The sequence below is a fragment of the Nannobrachium achirus genome, assembly GCF_963921795.1.
Source record: "Nannobrachium achirus genome assembly, chromosome: 19".
In the NCBI taxonomy this organism is placed as follows: Eukaryota; Metazoa; Chordata; class Actinopteri; order Myctophiformes; family Myctophidae; genus Nannobrachium; species Nannobrachium achirus.
Window position 1 is genome coordinate 14,553,685 of NC_137826.1, and position 17,479 is coordinate 14,571,163.

The 17,479-nt window shown below is 42.6% G+C and overlaps 1 protein-coding gene across 1 annotated transcript in view; it reads left to right on the forward strand.

Moving 5' to 3' along the window:
• The window catches only part of cblb (Cbl proto-oncogene B, E3 ubiquitin protein ligase), a 106,411-nt gene that overhangs the window by 23,675 nt on the left and 65,257 nt on the right, over window positions 1-17,479 (forward strand). The window contains exons 4-5 of the mRNA XM_080748379.1: window positions 10,637-10,783; window positions 16,990-17,146. Coding sequence (XP_080604505.1) covers window positions 10,637-10,783; window positions 16,990-17,146 — 304 coding nt within the window. The remainder of the gene's footprint in view (window positions 1-10,636; window positions 10,784-16,989; window positions 17,147-17,479) is intronic.

The following is a 17,479-nucleotide window of genomic DNA, read 5'->3' on the forward strand; positions in this document are numbered from 1 at the left end:
ATTTAGAACGGGTACACATTTTGTGTATCATTATTTTATGCTTTAACTGTTGAAAAATAGCAGATATACAAGCTCACAGCGCGGCACCGAGTGCCGCGCTGCGAGCTTGTAGATCTTCTATTTTTGAAAAATCGTGAAAATTTGAATTTTGACCCGATTCTATGTGTCTTTTGAATCCTTCTAAGATTTTTTGAAAAACACTATGTTTCTATGTCAGCAATCTGGCCAGCCATCGTCAAAGAAAAGGTCCTTTTCACTTAAATGGAGCTCAGTTTGGTCTGTTCTTGAGAGACTACTATGTCAGTGGTTCTCAAACCTTTTCATGTGAAGGACCCCCAAAATGATATGTATTTGGCCACGGACCCCCATCTCAAAATATTTAGTTCCAGGGACCACCCAGAAGCAAAATCTGAGTTACAAACGTTCACTCAGATTTGCACACATTTTTTCACGACTTTTTCAAAAATAGCAGATCTACAAGCTCGCAGTGCGGCACCCGGTGCCGCGCTGTGAGCTTGTATATCTGCTATTTTTCACTGGTTAAAGCATTCAATAATTCTAGGCCTAAATGGGTTTAAATACGGCTTGCATTCATTAATACAGCTCTGCTTGTCTTGCTGACTGCTTTGCATCTGCTGCTGCCTAGCAGCCTCTTCCACCCCAGCCTCCACCTTTTGATCAAGAGTCTGGCATAGGCTCAAATACTTGTGATTTATGGCTGCTGTTGCCTGTTTCCCAAATCCCTATGGCAGTGGTCTTCAACCTTTTCAGGCCAAGGACCCCTTAGTTGAGAGACAGATGAAGCAGGGACCCCCCACAACCTGTTCATAGATTCCATATAGTTCCATTGTTTGACAGCACAATCATCATCAGTGTATTTTGAGTTCATGTCAATTTGTGTTTTCAGATATTTAACAACTTGAATCGCCAATACTTAATAAACTTGACCTTTCACTCTGTACTTAGTCTGCTCATTTTCCCCTCTACACCATACCTCTCTCCCAAAAACAGCCGATCTACAAGCTCAACGCCTCGTGAGCTTGTAGATCTGCTGTTTTTGGCTAAAGTTCCCAGAATATGGACACTAGGGTTCAAGTTGTTAATATAAAAAGGCTTGGAAGATTTGGAGGACCCCCTGTAGTCACTCTGAGGACCCCCTAGGGGTCCCTGTTGAAGACCCCTGCCCTATGGGATTACATTTCTCTGATTTTGCCTAGCAAGCTGCTTGGGCAAATTCAGGGAACATATCCGAAAGCGGAGCCCTAAAGGCCAATAGTTATCAAACATATAATTTTGCGAATGTCTGTCTGTCTGTCTGTCTGAGTGAGTGTCTGTCTGTCACAGCGTTTCTCCTCAGTGGCTGGAGCAATTGATCTGAAATCGCATCACCAATAGCATATGAACACACCTGACATAACTGTGAAGCCTGTTTGTCACTTTCACAAATCATATGCTGTATATTAGCATTTTTATGGTGTATCTATATCTATTTAGCCTACAGTACCTTTTGTGACCACACATGTTAAGGGAGGGGCGCTGTTGTTCAGGCCATGCACAATCACACACAAACCCACACACACACACACACACACACGGGGGGGGGGGGGGGGGGGGGGGGAGTGTGTGTGTGTGTGTGGCCCTGTTACAGATGTTGTCCAAAAATCATGCAGATCGGTACACAGTATCTCTGTAGCCGTTAAATGGAACGGGTATTTCTTACATTGATGCTCCTACATATTAGCATGCAAGCACCAGTTAAAGTTACTTTCCATCCCTTATATACTGTGTGCACAGTGCACATCCCATAACCCACACACTGCACATCATTTCGGAGCTCATATCTTTGAACGGGTAAGGGCTAGTTGTGTTTGATTTGCCATTTTACCTTTCCTGGCTTCCCGCGTTATACATTCAATAACAAGTCCTGTGTGGAATTGTCTGCAGTCTCGTGTTCTGCAGAGAATCTGCTAAATGTGAACAATAGTCGTGAGGATGGTGGTGGTGACAGGCTTTCAGGTGACAGGAAAACAGGGAGACAGAAAGGGGCTGTTTTAGCCGAGCCATCTGCAGGTGTCATCACCGCAATAACAGACACCGAGCGTAGCCACGTTACAGCTCTGCTCCTTTGCCAAACCCGGCAGCCAATTTCTTTACGCATAATTTGTCAGGTTGGTGTCAGGTTTTCTCTCTTCAAAGGCGGCTGAAGTTCACACTTAAAAAAGTCACGTGAGCTGACATCACTGTTACTAAGTAAACAGCGATGCCACGGGCAGAGCCACCCCGAGGGTACCTTACTGACTCCCGAGGAAGTAGCCTGGAGTGAGCCCACACACACACACACACACACACACAGCTTGTGCCCATGCTACGCTACAGATACTGAACACATTAGCCCCTAATGAATGGTCTGGCTTTCCTGGGGCGCTGTCAACATATTATACAACCATTCTACTGGCATAGGGGCATGGAAAGGACAGGAGTATTATAGGCCAGTCAATCTAAGCTAAAAAATCACACCCGTGTGAAGTGGAGCTGTGTGTGTGTGTGTGTGTGTGTGTGTGTGTGTGTGTGTGAGTGTGAGTGTGAGTGTGAGTGTGAGTGTGAGTGTGAGTGTGAGTGTGAGTGTGAGTGTGTGTGTGTGTGTGTGTGTGTGTGTGTGTGTGTGTATAGATCATGTGTACCGATTTTTGTGACATTTGAAGAAAATATGTAGGAAAAGGAGCAAAAAGTGTGTTTTGGAGAAAATTCAAGATGGCGGAAAATCTATCCTGGCGCAAATGGGCGTGGCCTATATGGGGAGATGCGTCTTGACCCAAGGAATCCAGGGAAAAAAAGAATTTTAATTTTCCGATCTACGGTTCAAGAGTTACGGGGCAAAACGTAAAGTGGGCCGTTATAGCGCCACCATGAGGCCGAGTGATGTAATTATTTTTCGATTCATTCTTAAAATCATTATGAATCTCCTCTCCGAGGTTTGAAACTGTAGCTCCTATGGTTTACGAGAGAAAAATACTTGAAAGTGATTTCTTGCATTGTCCCATTATAAGTCAATGGGGACAATTAAGCGTCGTTTTTTGCCGATTACGTCGGCATGGTAAGGCGGATCGAAAGGTAATAGAACACCATTCCCGGCCGAGCCGCACATTTTGATGTATATATTGCGCGAGTGGCGTAAATGGTGTGGCACTAGTTACGCGCCGAAGTCAGGCTACATACACACAGACACACAGACAGACAGACACACACACAGACCCACACAGCCACGTATAGGGAGCTGCACACAGCTCCAAAAAGGGCCTGACCCCAGATAAATTGCAATAGTAATCATTCAGGGTTTTTTATGATCCTTAGGGTCATCCAATTTTTTTTTTAAAGTTTCCCAATATATTCTTAGTGGATTATATTCTTAGTGGATTCAGGGTGGTCTAGTTTGGGTCCGGAAAAAAAGACCCCCCCCCCCAAAAAAAAAATTGTCTTTTAGTAGCATGTGAGGGGTCTAACTAGGGGGTTTTCATGATTCTGAATCCATTGCAAGCATTTGTTTGATACGAAAAACAAAAGAAAACACGTCACAAAACGCAATGCAATCCTGCTTTTGTGTTTTTTTTTGTGTGTGATTTTTGTTGATGGTGATGAGGCTCATGGTACCCGGAGGTTTTTTGGCGTTCAAATCACAGCCATTATGTAACCATCTGCCAGATCTGTCTACCCCTGCGCCTCGGTGGAGAGTTTAAGGCTGGGCCTGGGCTGATTAAAGGGCTAATGGTGACTGGAAGAGCATGAAATTACCGAGACAGGACTTGGCTCTGTCAGTGCGGGGCGGCAGGCACACATGCACGCTCGCCGCACTGTGGTGGAAAGGAACCAAGTACATTTGCTGTCAAGTGTGCTGTACTTGGGTACAATTTTGAGGTACTTTACTTTTGCTTTACTGGAGTATTGCCAATTTCCAGTCCTTCAACTTCTACTCCACTACATCTCCGGGGGTGAATATAATTGTACTTTTACTCCAGTGCAATTACTTGAAAACGTATGTTTCTAGTCACGTTGCAGATTTGGATTATTATTACAAAGCATACATTAACCACTTCAGCCCTAAATGTACCTGGACTATCCAGAGAATCCCCAGTAAAAGTACTTAAAGGGGAGACCACCCATTTTCAATATTGAACTATGTCATTAATATACCTTAGAGGAGTTGTGTGGAAATAAAAAAAAAGTTCCCCCTCTTCTGTGTTGTCTAGAACTGGAGGATTGATTTTGGGGTTTGTATTGTAGTAATTTGCAATACAAACCCCAAAATCAATCCTCCAGTTCTAGGCAACACAGAAGAGAGGGAACTTTTTTTTATTTCCACACAACTCCTCTAAGGTATATTAATGACATAGTTCAATATTGAAAATGGGTGGTCTTCCCCTTTAACATAGAAATATAATCATTTGAACCACTTTTTCCATTTATGTGTTGGTTATTCAAAAACATAAGATCTACGAGGTCACTGCGAGCTTCTTTAAAAAAAAACATACATCTTCTCTGGGGATCCCTGGCACAAAACCTTTTCAGATGGGCGTCCACAGCCAAATACATAGGGCCTATCAATTTGGGGGTCCTTGACTTGAAAAGGTTTGAAAATCACTGCTCTCTCTAACTCTTATCAAAAGAGTAAACATTATCTGAGGTCTGCAGATCGTGTCCGATAAGAAGGAGTGTGGTTAACCCATAACTGCATGCTTATGCTGAAGGTGCTTTTTGCTAAAGGCACGTTGTAGTAGTCAGGGGCGTCACACCAAATTCTGGCCCCTGGGTACAAGGATTCACTGCGGGCCCCCCATGAATGTTAACTATTGAAAAATAGCAGATATACAAGCTCACAGCGCGGCACTGAGTGCCGCGCTGCGAGCTTGTAGATCTGCTATTTTTGAAAAATTGTGAAAATGTGTGCAAGAAACCCATGTTTCCATGTCAGTGATGCTCAAACTTTTTCATGTGAAGGACCCCCAAAATGATATGAATTTGGCCACGGACCCCCATATCAAAATATTGAGTTCCAGGGACCCCCCCGGAAGCCAAATTTGAGTTACAAATGTTCGCTTAAAAAATACATATTCAAAGATTTGCACACATTTTCACGACTTCACATTGTATATCTGCTATTTTTCAATAGCTAAAGTTACTAGGGCCCCTCCACCTTGGGCCCTGGTAACTCAGTCCCACTTTCCTACCCCTTGTGACACCCCTGGTATAGTGGGAGAAATATGTGAAAAAGGTGTTCACTTCCGGCAGAAAGCGTGAAAATTTGCACCTAGGGGTATTTTTGTGCGCTGAATTCAAAAATTGACGGTCCCAAGCACTTTTCTCAAATTCACTTTTCTCTCATTCACTTAACATAGGGTTAGGGTTAGGAAAAAAAGACCCCCCAAAAATCTTCTTTAAGTAGCATGTGAGGGGTCTATCTAGGGGGTTTTCATGATTCTGAATCCATTCCAAGCATTTGTTTTGCACAAAAAACATTCCTTGGGGAAGAAATGGACCCCACAAACTATGGTTTAGTGATGAGTCATCGCTTTTCAAAGTTTTGTTGTGTCCATTTCTCGGAAAGGAATGTTTTCCGTGCAAAACAAATGCTTGCAATGGATTCAGAATCCCGAAAAACACCTAGTTTGACCCCTCACATGCTACTTGAAGAAGATTTTTTGGGGGGTCTTTTTTCCCTAGTATGGTAAGTGAATGAGAGCCACCAGATCCCATGGGAAAAGTGCTTGGGACCGTCAATTTTTGAATTCAGCGCACAAAAATACCCCTAGGTGCAAATTTTCACGCTTTCTGCCGGAAGTGAACACATTTGCCTTTTTTTGTTACATATTTCTCCCACTAGTAGTAGTGTAAGGATGTATTTAGGCTACTGTGTTGTTGGAACTAATACATCTAATGCCGGATTTATACTTGTGTTGGGTGTCGTGTCAATGAGCACAGTAGATCTACAAGCTCACAATGCGGCATACTAAATATAAATCTCCCTATGCATAATGTAACGGGTAGTGCGGGTGTTTTAGGGATAAGGCTGGTGTCTGAAGATGGCAACTTGGCCACGGGAACGCCCCATCTCCTTGCTCGATACAGCCATTGTACTGTTTTAGGCAAATGTGTTTGCCTATTATGAGGGTTCAAGTGGTTATGAGATGAGATCACGTTATTAAAGACAGGTACCATGATCTTTCCCCCCCATAGAACATGATTATCAGATATTATGAATGATTATACTCTAGGATTTGTTTCAGTAAAGTGTACAGAAAGTGTTAAAATTGCGTTTTTATGCGGCCACACCTACCAGTTCATTACATTTGCCTGGTTTACTTTTCACCTTGAGTTAGCCGCTGTTGTTGATAATAAGGGGAGGGGATGATTTTAGTGTATCACTAAAGCGTTGTACAGTGTAGCACTCCCAGCACCTTATATTTATAACATAATCGTCGTTGTCGAGTGTCCGTTTTGTATTTATCATCTACAAAATGTACTAAACTAGTGAAAACAGCAGATCTACAAGCACACAACGCCTCGCATCGCGAGGCGTTGTGTGCTTGTAGATCGGCTGTTTTCACTAGTTTGTGTGACAGTCTTGTATGATGAAGCAGGGTTTACTTTACCAACAAAACGTACACATTTGAAACTTGGAGATACAAGGTTTCTGCCCGACAGTGACGATATTTTAGTGATTATGTTGCGAGGAAAACGTTGAGATAATAGCCATTTTGGTTAGAACTGACTGAAAATAACTTATTTCTTTTTTTTAACGTTTAAAATGATACCACAGGTTGAGAACCACTGGGATATAGAATAGTATGGTCCACTGACACTGTAATAGATGTTCATTGTTCATGCATGCATATACTGCCTGTATTCACTGGTAAAAGATTGTGTTATACTTGTGACGGAATATACTTTATGTTAAATCGGACCAAAGTGCAGAGGGCATTTAATTTGTCTAAAGTGCGTTTCAAGCTTACTGTTGTTGCTGCTACACCGCCTGAATTTTGGCAATCAATCAATCTAATCCATCTATCTATACTAATACTCCCTGTGAGTTGTCAAATCCAACTCTGTCATAACTCGCAAGTCTCCCCTGTCTTTACCCTACGTTTGCTGTTTCTCTACACTCTCTAAATAAACCATAAAACTACAACAACAACGAAATAATCTTAGAGAGAGAGAGAGAGAGAGAGAGAGAGAGAGAGAGAGAGAGAGAGAGAGAACTTGTTCCTGCAAGCTTGAAGGAAGAATTAAAAGTTGGGATGGGGCACGCACACAAGATATACCACACACACACACACGCGCACACACACACACACACACACACACACACACACACACACACACACACACACACACACACACACACACACACAGTCACACACACACACACACACACACACACACACACACACACACACACACACACACACACACACACACACACACACACACACACACACACACACACACACACACACACACACACACACACAGTCACACACACACACACAGTCACACACACACACACACACACAGTCACACACACACACACACACAGTCACACACACACACACACACACACACACACACACAGCTTTCACGTTTCACGTAGCTCGTTATCAGCAGCCCACAGGCAGCCTGCTCTCTTCCACACTCGCAACACACCTTGGGCAAAGTCACCCTGTTTAGTGTAAAGTGTACGTGTACTGTATGTGTATGTGTGTGTATGTGTTCCCTAGAGAGAGTGTACCAGCACACACTGTAATCTTGCAGGGAAATAGACAATTCCTGCAGACCATGTCCCTACCTTCTTCCTCTTTAAACAGCTCAGGATACTATTAAATTATGTGGCAATATGGCTGGATTATAACATGCTGCACGTGCAGTTTTTGCATCGCAAGTTTGAGTTGTAAAATGCTGCTAATGTATTAGGCAAGGCACGTTTATTTGTAGAGAACATCTCAATAACATGGCAATTTAAAAAGAAAACGTTACATAATCATTAACCGTTACGACATCAAGACACAGTCATAAAAAAGGAAGTAAAATTTGCACAGAAGAATGGTTAAAGAAGAATCTCACTAATAGCTGAACATTTTTTAATTGTATTCTTTTTTTTTTTTTTTTTTTTTTAAACAGAGTTGTAGCAGACCTGTAGTTTTCTGTGAGGTTGTTCCTGATATGTGGTGCATAAAAACACACATTTAGTTATGATTCTGTCATTCTGGTGACACAATGCAGACCCAGAGGACCTGTGAGCTTAAGTGCAGAGATGTATTTTGACCATAGACTGTATAAAAGATATGGACAAAGTGGTGTTCAATCTGGAATGACCTACCTCTAACAATAAGAGACTGTTTGTCATTTCCATCCTTCAAGTTCAATCTAAAAAAATGGTTAGTTGACAATCAAACCTGTGACCATGTATAGTTCTAAGAGTACAGCTCATGCCATGTACGTATATTTTTAACTATCCTTTTTTAATGTAGGGTACTGTTAGTAATATGTGTTGTTTTGTTTTGTTTTTTCTTGGTTCAGGAAAAATAGTATTTGTATGTATGTTCTTAGGCGCCCTCTCCTAATGTAGGGTTACTGTTTGTTGGTATGTATTGTTTTGTCTTCATGTGGGGACTACGGATGAAATTTAGCATTCTTGCTAATTCCGGCTTATTTACATTGCATTCATGTAGTGTTCATTAATATGCATTGTCCCGTCTAAATAAACAAATAAAGTAAAGTAAAGTAAAGCCATTGGTTTCTTTGCAGCGCAAATGACACAATATGGGTCCTTGGCATGGGTGTTGCCATCATAGATTGAAATGCAAACAGAGGAGGCTATTGGCTGCCAACGGTCACGTGCAACCGCAGGGATACATGGGAGAATGTGGTCGGAGCCTCCCGAAATACAGCACACGAAGAAGAACACAGCCGGCTGGACCTTATTTTCACAAAACGCATATCATCGTGATTGAAAGGCAATTTTTAACTAGCGATAGGAACCATAAGGTATTCATGAATATGTTAATTAAGGTTAGAACACGAAAGGGGAAAATGAATGGGATCCAATGGAGAACAATTCTTTTTGCAACCGGCCAGGGGGAAAACAGCGCAACTAGCGGCCAATCATAGGAAGTTTTAGTTCCGTATTGGGCTCATTTTAAACCGGCGGAACTCTCCCCCTGATTTTGACCCTAAACCATTCAATGCTTTATGAGCCAACAGTAGTATTTTGAAATACTCTTTGACAGTCGGGGAGATCTGAGAACTGGAGTGGTGGGTGTTCATGATTTCAGGCATTTAGTTCAAAACGGAGCATGTTTGGACAGAATCTGTTAACAGGCCGATCTGAAATATTTGGGCTGTGAACGGCCCAGCAGGGCCGGAGATTAGCTGCTCACAGTCACACACAAACACACTCATGAACGGACAGACAGGGTGCAAAACGTAGTCGGCCATGCCATTTGGCCTGGCAGCTGGCGGAGGCAATAAATAAAAGCGGTAAAACCAAACCTGTAAAAAACGTAATTTAATGTGGTTAATATTGTGGTCCAGTGACTCTCAGGGTTCCATTTGTACACTCTCAGAGTTACGGAGATCCTTGAAAAACGTTTGACAAACCGCTGTTGTGTAGACTTTATCAGAGTGGGTTGCAGTGATGTGTTAGTCTAGAAGTGTAAGATGATTATTGATATAATAAATTATGCAATAATTGATGGATGATATAACCCCTCCATTTAAAGGCAAGTGTTTGCTATTTGAGCCCTGGGCAAAGTGCTCCATGAGAAGTGCCTGCCAGTGCCAGTAACCACTCACTGGTCACATTTTCATTACAAATCACATGTAAAGTGACCGTGTGTTTTGTGTTCTGAAGAAAGACGCAAGAAGCTTCCATGTGAACTATTATAATGTTACACTTTCATTCACCCTGGGAAGGTTGCTGAACACTGTAGCTTTTGGGGGTTTGGTGCCTTGCTCAAAGGAACTTCAGGGCTAAGCGGTGGCCATTCACTTCCCCACATAGATGTTTCCATGCCGGTCCGCGGGATCGAACCGGGAACCTTAACGATCTCAAATGAGCTCCTCTAGCCCAGAGGTTCTCAACCTGTGGGTCGGGACCCCCAGAGGGGTCGCCAAATTATTTTGGGGGGTCCCCAGATGATTAACTTAATGTGAAACATTGTTTCATTACTCAACAGTGAATAACCCAACATAAAGTTTAAGTGTATAGAAGGTATTTGCACATTTCTAAAGTGACAATTTAAGGACTTTTTAATACCTCTAAAATGAAAAATTAAACATTAGACAAATTGTCAAATATTATAGGCAGAAATTGTGAAAATAGCAGATCTACATGCTCACAACGCCTCGCAACGCGAGGCGTTGTGAGCATGTAGATCGGCTATTTTCACAATAGAACCGTGTCATCTTAGTGCTCGTCAGGGTGGGGGGGTCCCCAGTTAAAATATGATTATTTTGGGGGTCACGGCCTGAAAAGGTTGAGAACCACTGCTCTAGCCTTTAGTCCATTCCTGCTTATTGTTTTCTTTAAAGCTTCAAGCTACTGCATACAGTAACTGTTCCCTCTTCTCTTTTCTCCATGTTGTAGGAGAAACCTGACCAAGCTGTCCCTCATCTTCAGCCACATGCTGGCTGAGATCAAGGCTATCTTCCCTGGAGGACACTTCCAGGGGGACAACTTCAGGATCACCAAGGCCGACGCCGCCGACTTCTGGAGAAGATTCTTTGGAGAAAAGTACGGTTCAATTCATCCGTCTGACCATTACAATCTGTCCTAGAGATTAGTTAGTTGTGTGAAGTCTGCGTGCTGCGTTTAGGAGCAAACTATTTTCACACAGATTATTAATGGATAAGCATGGTTTCGGTTTACTTTTTTTGCATGTAGATAGTACGCAATTAGTGGTTACTGTCTGTCGCGAGGTAGAGATGTTCACATGAGATGGGAAGATGTAGATTGTCACATTGTGGTGTAGTGCATGCATGTGCGCATAGTACACACACCCACGCGCCGCACACACACACACACACACACACACACACACACACACACACACACACACACACACACACACACACACACACACACACACACACACACACACACAGGCCACGCTATACCTAAAAAAGATTCTGTACGCAGTCTTAGTATACATACACAACATGTCTAGAGATAAATACACCCTTGTGTATTTGAGTAATATTAGAATATAAGTTATTCTCTACCTGTGTACTGTAATATACTGGTACTTAGTATATCAAATTGGATTCTAACTAGTGAATTATTTGCAGAACTCTCTTAACACAAAGGATCCCAGGTACAGTAGTATTAGTTTGTTCAGTATAATTGCATTTGGTTTGTACAGTATAATGGAAGAACCATTTTGGAAGTGATTAATCAAATCAAACTTTATTTATATAGCACTTTTACAAACAGGCAAGCTGAACCAAAGTGCTGTACAACATTTAAAAACACAGGCAATACAAATCATCAAAGCAAGATAAGAAGCATTTTTGCAAGTGCACTTATAGAACCATACTTTAACATGGCACCATCTGGAAGTATTAATTCCCAACAATGTGTGAACTACAGTAGAAGCAAATAATTAATGTGCATGTTCAGACTGAGTACAGACTACATGCGTTTCCTTAGGATATTTCGTCTTTTTCTTAATTTACATTAGCTAAGAAAATCACAGCAAGTTACAGGCAAATCACAGCGCATGCTGTGATTTGTCCGGGGTCGGCTCGGGACTTGATCCGCTCTTTTCCCCCCACTCCACACCAAATCAACCCCCTTGTTGTTTTCGATTGTCTTTGTTTACTTTCAAGGTGACCCAATAAATGCTCCATATTGATTGGTTGCCAAAGCGAGGGACTTCGCGGTACTCTCATGGCTGGGTAGAGCTGTTGGGATGGTGGCGAAAAGTCGCGAGGGAATTGTGAATAAGTCACCCCCTGAGATTCCTAGTTTGCCTAGTTCGACTCCCTTTAGGACAGAAAGAGCAGCGAGATTCAGAAACTGCAGTAATTCAATTTGACGTGCTCTTTGACAAAAAGTTGCATAATGTGTACCAAGAGAGAGAGCGAGATCCTTGCTTGAGCGATTGTTTAGTGTTTAGTGTGACGATGCCAGTATGGTCCACAGAGCCCTGTATTCCCTCAATAGGAAGAAGTTTACTACATTTTCGAATTGAGTCAAGATATAACATAGCCAATAAAAAGACCAACAAATCTGTATTTTCCTTAAAGACCCAATGAAAGCAAGTTTTCCACTCACTCAGCTTCCTTATAGTGACGCAGTTCCTCCTGAAACGGCCCAGAAAACGGTCAAAAAGTTGGCAGGCCATAACTCATTGAAGACATTGACGATCGGCGTTCAGTATCACAGAGTCGCGCTATAGACTGACAAGGCAGCGCCTACAGAAACACATTTGCGTTCATAGGACATCAGCACAAGCAAGCACAACAGACTGGCTCTGCTGTGCGGATAGGACGAACGGGGAAACACGCGAACCAGCGGCTCGCGGGGATACGCTGAAGTTGAAGTAGATGACGTTTATTGACACAGACACAGATACATGTCAGTCATTCTGACCTCGTGAATTATACATTTTCTTGATGTTCGTCATCACGCAAGACGTATCTGTTTAGGGGCTGGGCTCAGGGCTCTAATCGTTTCATTATAATACACAAATACTCGAGTTTTTCACTTTTTTTGGCATCCAGTGTTGGTATGGCCATATTATCACTAAAAGTGTGAAAACTTAATTTTGATTGCATTTCGACTTTAATCATAAACATCAACAAAAGAAAACAATGAGGCCAATTAGCTTAACCCATTAAAACCGGGGAAGCATCCGTGTCATTTTAACTTTGGCTATTCAAAAATAGTAGATGTACAAGCTCACAGCGCAAGCATATATCTATATCTGCTAGTTTTTGATTTTATTTTTTTTGAAAAATCTTGCAATTGTTTAGAACAAGGGTCTTCAACAGAGGGTCCGGGACCCCTAGGGGGTCCTCAGGGTTACTACAGGGGGTCCTCCAAATCATTATGTGATATAGAAACTTTTTTCACCTTTTCTATATTAACCACTTAGCGTCCATATTCTTAGAACTTTAGCTAAAAATAGCAGATCTACAAGCTCACAACGTTTTCGGCAAAGACGTTTGGTGTAGAGGGGGAAAAGAGCAGACTAAGTACAGTGTGAAATGTATGTATTGACGGTTCAAGTGGTTAAATATCTGAAAACACAAATTGACATGAATCCAAAATACACTGATGATTGTGCAAACAATGAAACTATATGGAATCTATGAAAAGGTTGTGGGGGTCCCTGCTTCATCCCTCTCTCGAATAAGGGGTCCTTGGCCTGAAAACATTGAAGACCCCTGGTTTAGAAGGCAGTTTGTGGAATCGGCCTCAGGTCTTAATGGGTTCACATCTGCAATAGTAAAACGACAACACTGAAACCAGCTTCATAGAGTGACATATTGATGGGGTTTTTAGAGTCAAGTGCGTGTTCAAGAAGGCTAAAACCTGTTTCATATTTTTGTCTTATGATGGAGTAAGAATTAAGCATAAGTGCAGAAGGAGTCTGGCACTGTGCTGCCTGCAGAGATATGACAGTGCCAGGCACCAGACGGGGGTTCATCTAGCATGAATGACTCAACGCCCTAACCCGAGCAAATTAACCCATTTAGGCCTTCACCCTTTGTCAGCCTTCTGGTTGGTCCCTGACTGACCAACCAGCAGGCTCTATCTGCCTTGTCCCGCCCTGGTTCCGCCTTTTTTATGTTGAATTTGCTAAAACATAATTTTTGGAGAAATAAAAACATTTAAAAACATGCTGAGTCACCATATTTCCACTGAGCAGCTCCATTTTACTGAAACCAAGTTTGGAATTAGAATTGAATACACAGAATTACAATATGAAGCAATTGAATTAAAATGGTAGTGGATGGAGTGTCCCACTGAATGTCCCACCGAGACACTGCAACCAATGGTTGTGAAGAGGGACGGGACAATGGGCGGGACTTGACAAAGGGTGAATTATTGAATGCTTTAACTATTGAAAAATAGCAGACATACAAGCTCACAGCGGGGCACCGAGTGCCGCGAAGATTTGTGCAAATCTTTGAATATCTAATTTTTAAAGTGAACATTTGTAACTCAAATATTTGCTTCTGCGGGGGTCCCTGATACAACATATTTTGAGACGGGAGTCGGCGGCCAAATACATATAATTCTAGTGGTCCTTGACATGAAAGAGTTTGAGCACCACTGACACATGCGTTTAAAAAAATAATAATCAGAAGGATTTAGAAGACACTTTTAGAATCGGGTCAAAATTCAAATGTTCGCGGTTTTTCAAAAAATATCAGACCTACAAGCTCGCAGCGCGGCACTCGGTGCCGCGCTGTGAGCTTGTAGATCTGCTATTTTTCAATAGTTAAAGCATAGAATAATAATACACAATAACGTGTACCCCGTTCTGAATGGCTTAAACTCCCAACAATAGATGTTCCATTCCATACAAGAAGTGCCCCCTCGCTGCCGGCTAGATAGCTGTCACTTCTCGCCGCGCTCGCGCTGCGCGCCGCTCACAACCACTCCCAAAACTAATCTATTATAGATTATTACAAACCTCAGCAGCTTCCTGCGGTCAGGAGGGAAGGAACTGTGCTTGACATCACTCCTGAGTGAAATGCTAAGCGATTCATGCTATTGTGAATGGGCCATCCTTGGAGGAAGAGGCTTCCCCTCAATAGATTTGAGCCCAGTCACAGAATCGTTTAGCCTTGTTCGATAGCAGACTTTGCCCAATCAGCAGTAAAAGAAAAAAATCACACCCGTGTGAACTGAGCGGTGGTCGTGGAGGCTGCGCAACAGCAAAACAAATATATATATACCTGTATATATATATATAATAAAAAATATTAAAACAATATTAAACAAAATATTAATAATAAAATGCATGTCACTCAGGCCGCCACTGGTATCCATCCAGTGTGTGTGTGTGTGTGTGTGTGTGTGTGTGTGTGTGTGTGTGTGTGTGTGTGTGTGTGTGTGTGTGTGTGTGTGTGTGTGTGTGTGTGTGTGTGTGTGTGTGTGTGTGTGTGTGTGTGTGTGTGTGTGTGTGTGTGTCTGGTCTGGCCTGGCCTGGCCTGAACAACAGCGCCCCTCCCTTACCATGTGTGGTCAAAAAAGGTACTGTAGGCTACATACAGACAGACAGACAGACAGACACGGACGCAGACAGACAGACATACCCACACACACGGCCACGTATAGGAGCGTTGTGACCACCGCTCAAAAAGTTTCAAGTTGCACGGTATGAGCAGTACTTACTATGATATATTTTTAAAATCGTGTCAGATTACTTTATAAGAAGCTCTTTGTGTCTATGGGAAAAAGAAAGAGGACATCAGTGTCTCTCTGTGTGTGCGTATGTCTCAGTAAGAGTGAAGATACAGCGATGCCACGTGAGGTTAATCTGCAAAGTCAAGTGCATATTGAAGTTGTGGTCAGCCATGCGTTGGACCACAGAGCCGTGTTGCCATTAGCAGTGGAGTGGAATTTCCACAGCCTTGCTTAGTGTCATAATATAAGACATTCAGTAAGTTTTGTAATGTTCTAATGACATCTTTGTAATGCATCTTTATGCTCACCTACAGCAGTGTTTCTCAAATGGGGGTACGTGTACCTCTAGGGGTACGCAGAGGTACTACAGGGGGTACTTGAGAGAACATGGTAAATGGAAATATTAACTTTACTGTTATGTTTAATGATACAACATTGATGAATGTATGTGAACGTGCTGCTCCGTAAAGCTTTAAACCAAATTAAGTACACATTTTGACTAGCACAACTGTTACTGAATAGAAAACAGGCTACTTACTTTAATTTTCAACATATTGACATAAAAACTGTACTTTCGACCTCAGTATTTTCCAGTCAAAATGTTGTTGTCGATTAAAGGGGGTACTTGGATTCAGCAATCAAGAAAAGGGGACCTGAAGCCCAAAAAGTTTGAGAAACACTGACCTACATTATGCAGATACGAGGAGTGAATGTGTGTGTGTGCTGCAGCTTTTTGAGCGGTGGTCACACCGTCTCCATAGCGTGGCCGTGTGTGTAGGTATGTTTGTTTGTTTGTATGTGGGTGGGTGGGTGGGTCTGTATGTAGCCTCAAGCCTGTGGTGTAGTACCTTTTATGACCACACATGTTAAGGGAGGGGCGCTGTTTTCAGGCCAGGCCAGGCCAGGCACACACACACACACACGCACACACACACACACACACACACACAGGGGGGAAGGGGGGAGGGGTAAACCGGTTGGTGGGTAAACCACCGCTCAGTTCACACGGGTGTGATTTTAGTTTTTACAGTCGCTCTGTCTGTTTGTGGTCAGTTTGCTACTCTTTGTCTCTGTCTCTCTCTCTCTCTCTGTCTCTGTCTTTCAAACATGTCTTCAAAGTCACATTGCTGCCTATAGTTTTCTTACTGGTATAGAGGTACATGGAACTCGTTACATCATTAAATGTTCATATTACTTATCGTCGTTGTCGGGTGAAAACCTTGTATGTCCAAAACCGTTCATTTTGCATTTAGCATTTAAAAAAATGACTAGTGAAAACAGCCGATCTCCCATCACACAACGGGTGTTGTGTCCTTGTAGATCTGCTGTTTTCACTACTTTTGAGCGGCGGCCTTATACAAGGTTTCCACCCGACAACGTTTCAAAGGCCCACAGCTTAGGCCACAGACCCCAATTTGATACGATTCCGTGTTTTGTTTGTTTGTTTATCTCCCGGACCCCAATTTACACATCCCCCCTAAGGACCTCAGGGGATCCCCAGACCCCACATCGAGAACCAGAGACTTGTAAAAGTGTGGCTTATGACATAAACCTGTTCTTCCTTGTTCTCCTTACAGGACTATAGTGCCATGGAAAGTGTTCCGACAGTGCCTTCATGAAGTGCATCTCATCAGCTCAGGCTTGGAAGCCATGGCTCTCAAATCCACCATTGATCTCACCTGCAACGACTACATATCTGTGTTCGAGTTTGACATCTTCACCAGGCTCTTCCAGGTTGGTATCACTGTCACAGTGTCACGCCCTGTCGTCTTTGTGTTGCTGCAGGTCGTCTGGGGTTCATGTGGTGCAGGCTGAACATCTGATGCTGCTATGGGGCTGCGGCTTTACATTATTTTCTTAGCGATTATTCCATTGAATACTTTTTAGATTAGTCAAAATAAACGAGATGCGCGTTTCTTTTTAACTCATTGAATGCCATTTCAAGATGGCCCCCAAGTACCAGACTGCCACTATCCTAGATTTCTAGTGCACGGATCAATTTTTAGTGCACGGATCGTGCACGCCCATGCACCATATATGCATCATATGTGTAGTACTTTTTAACAG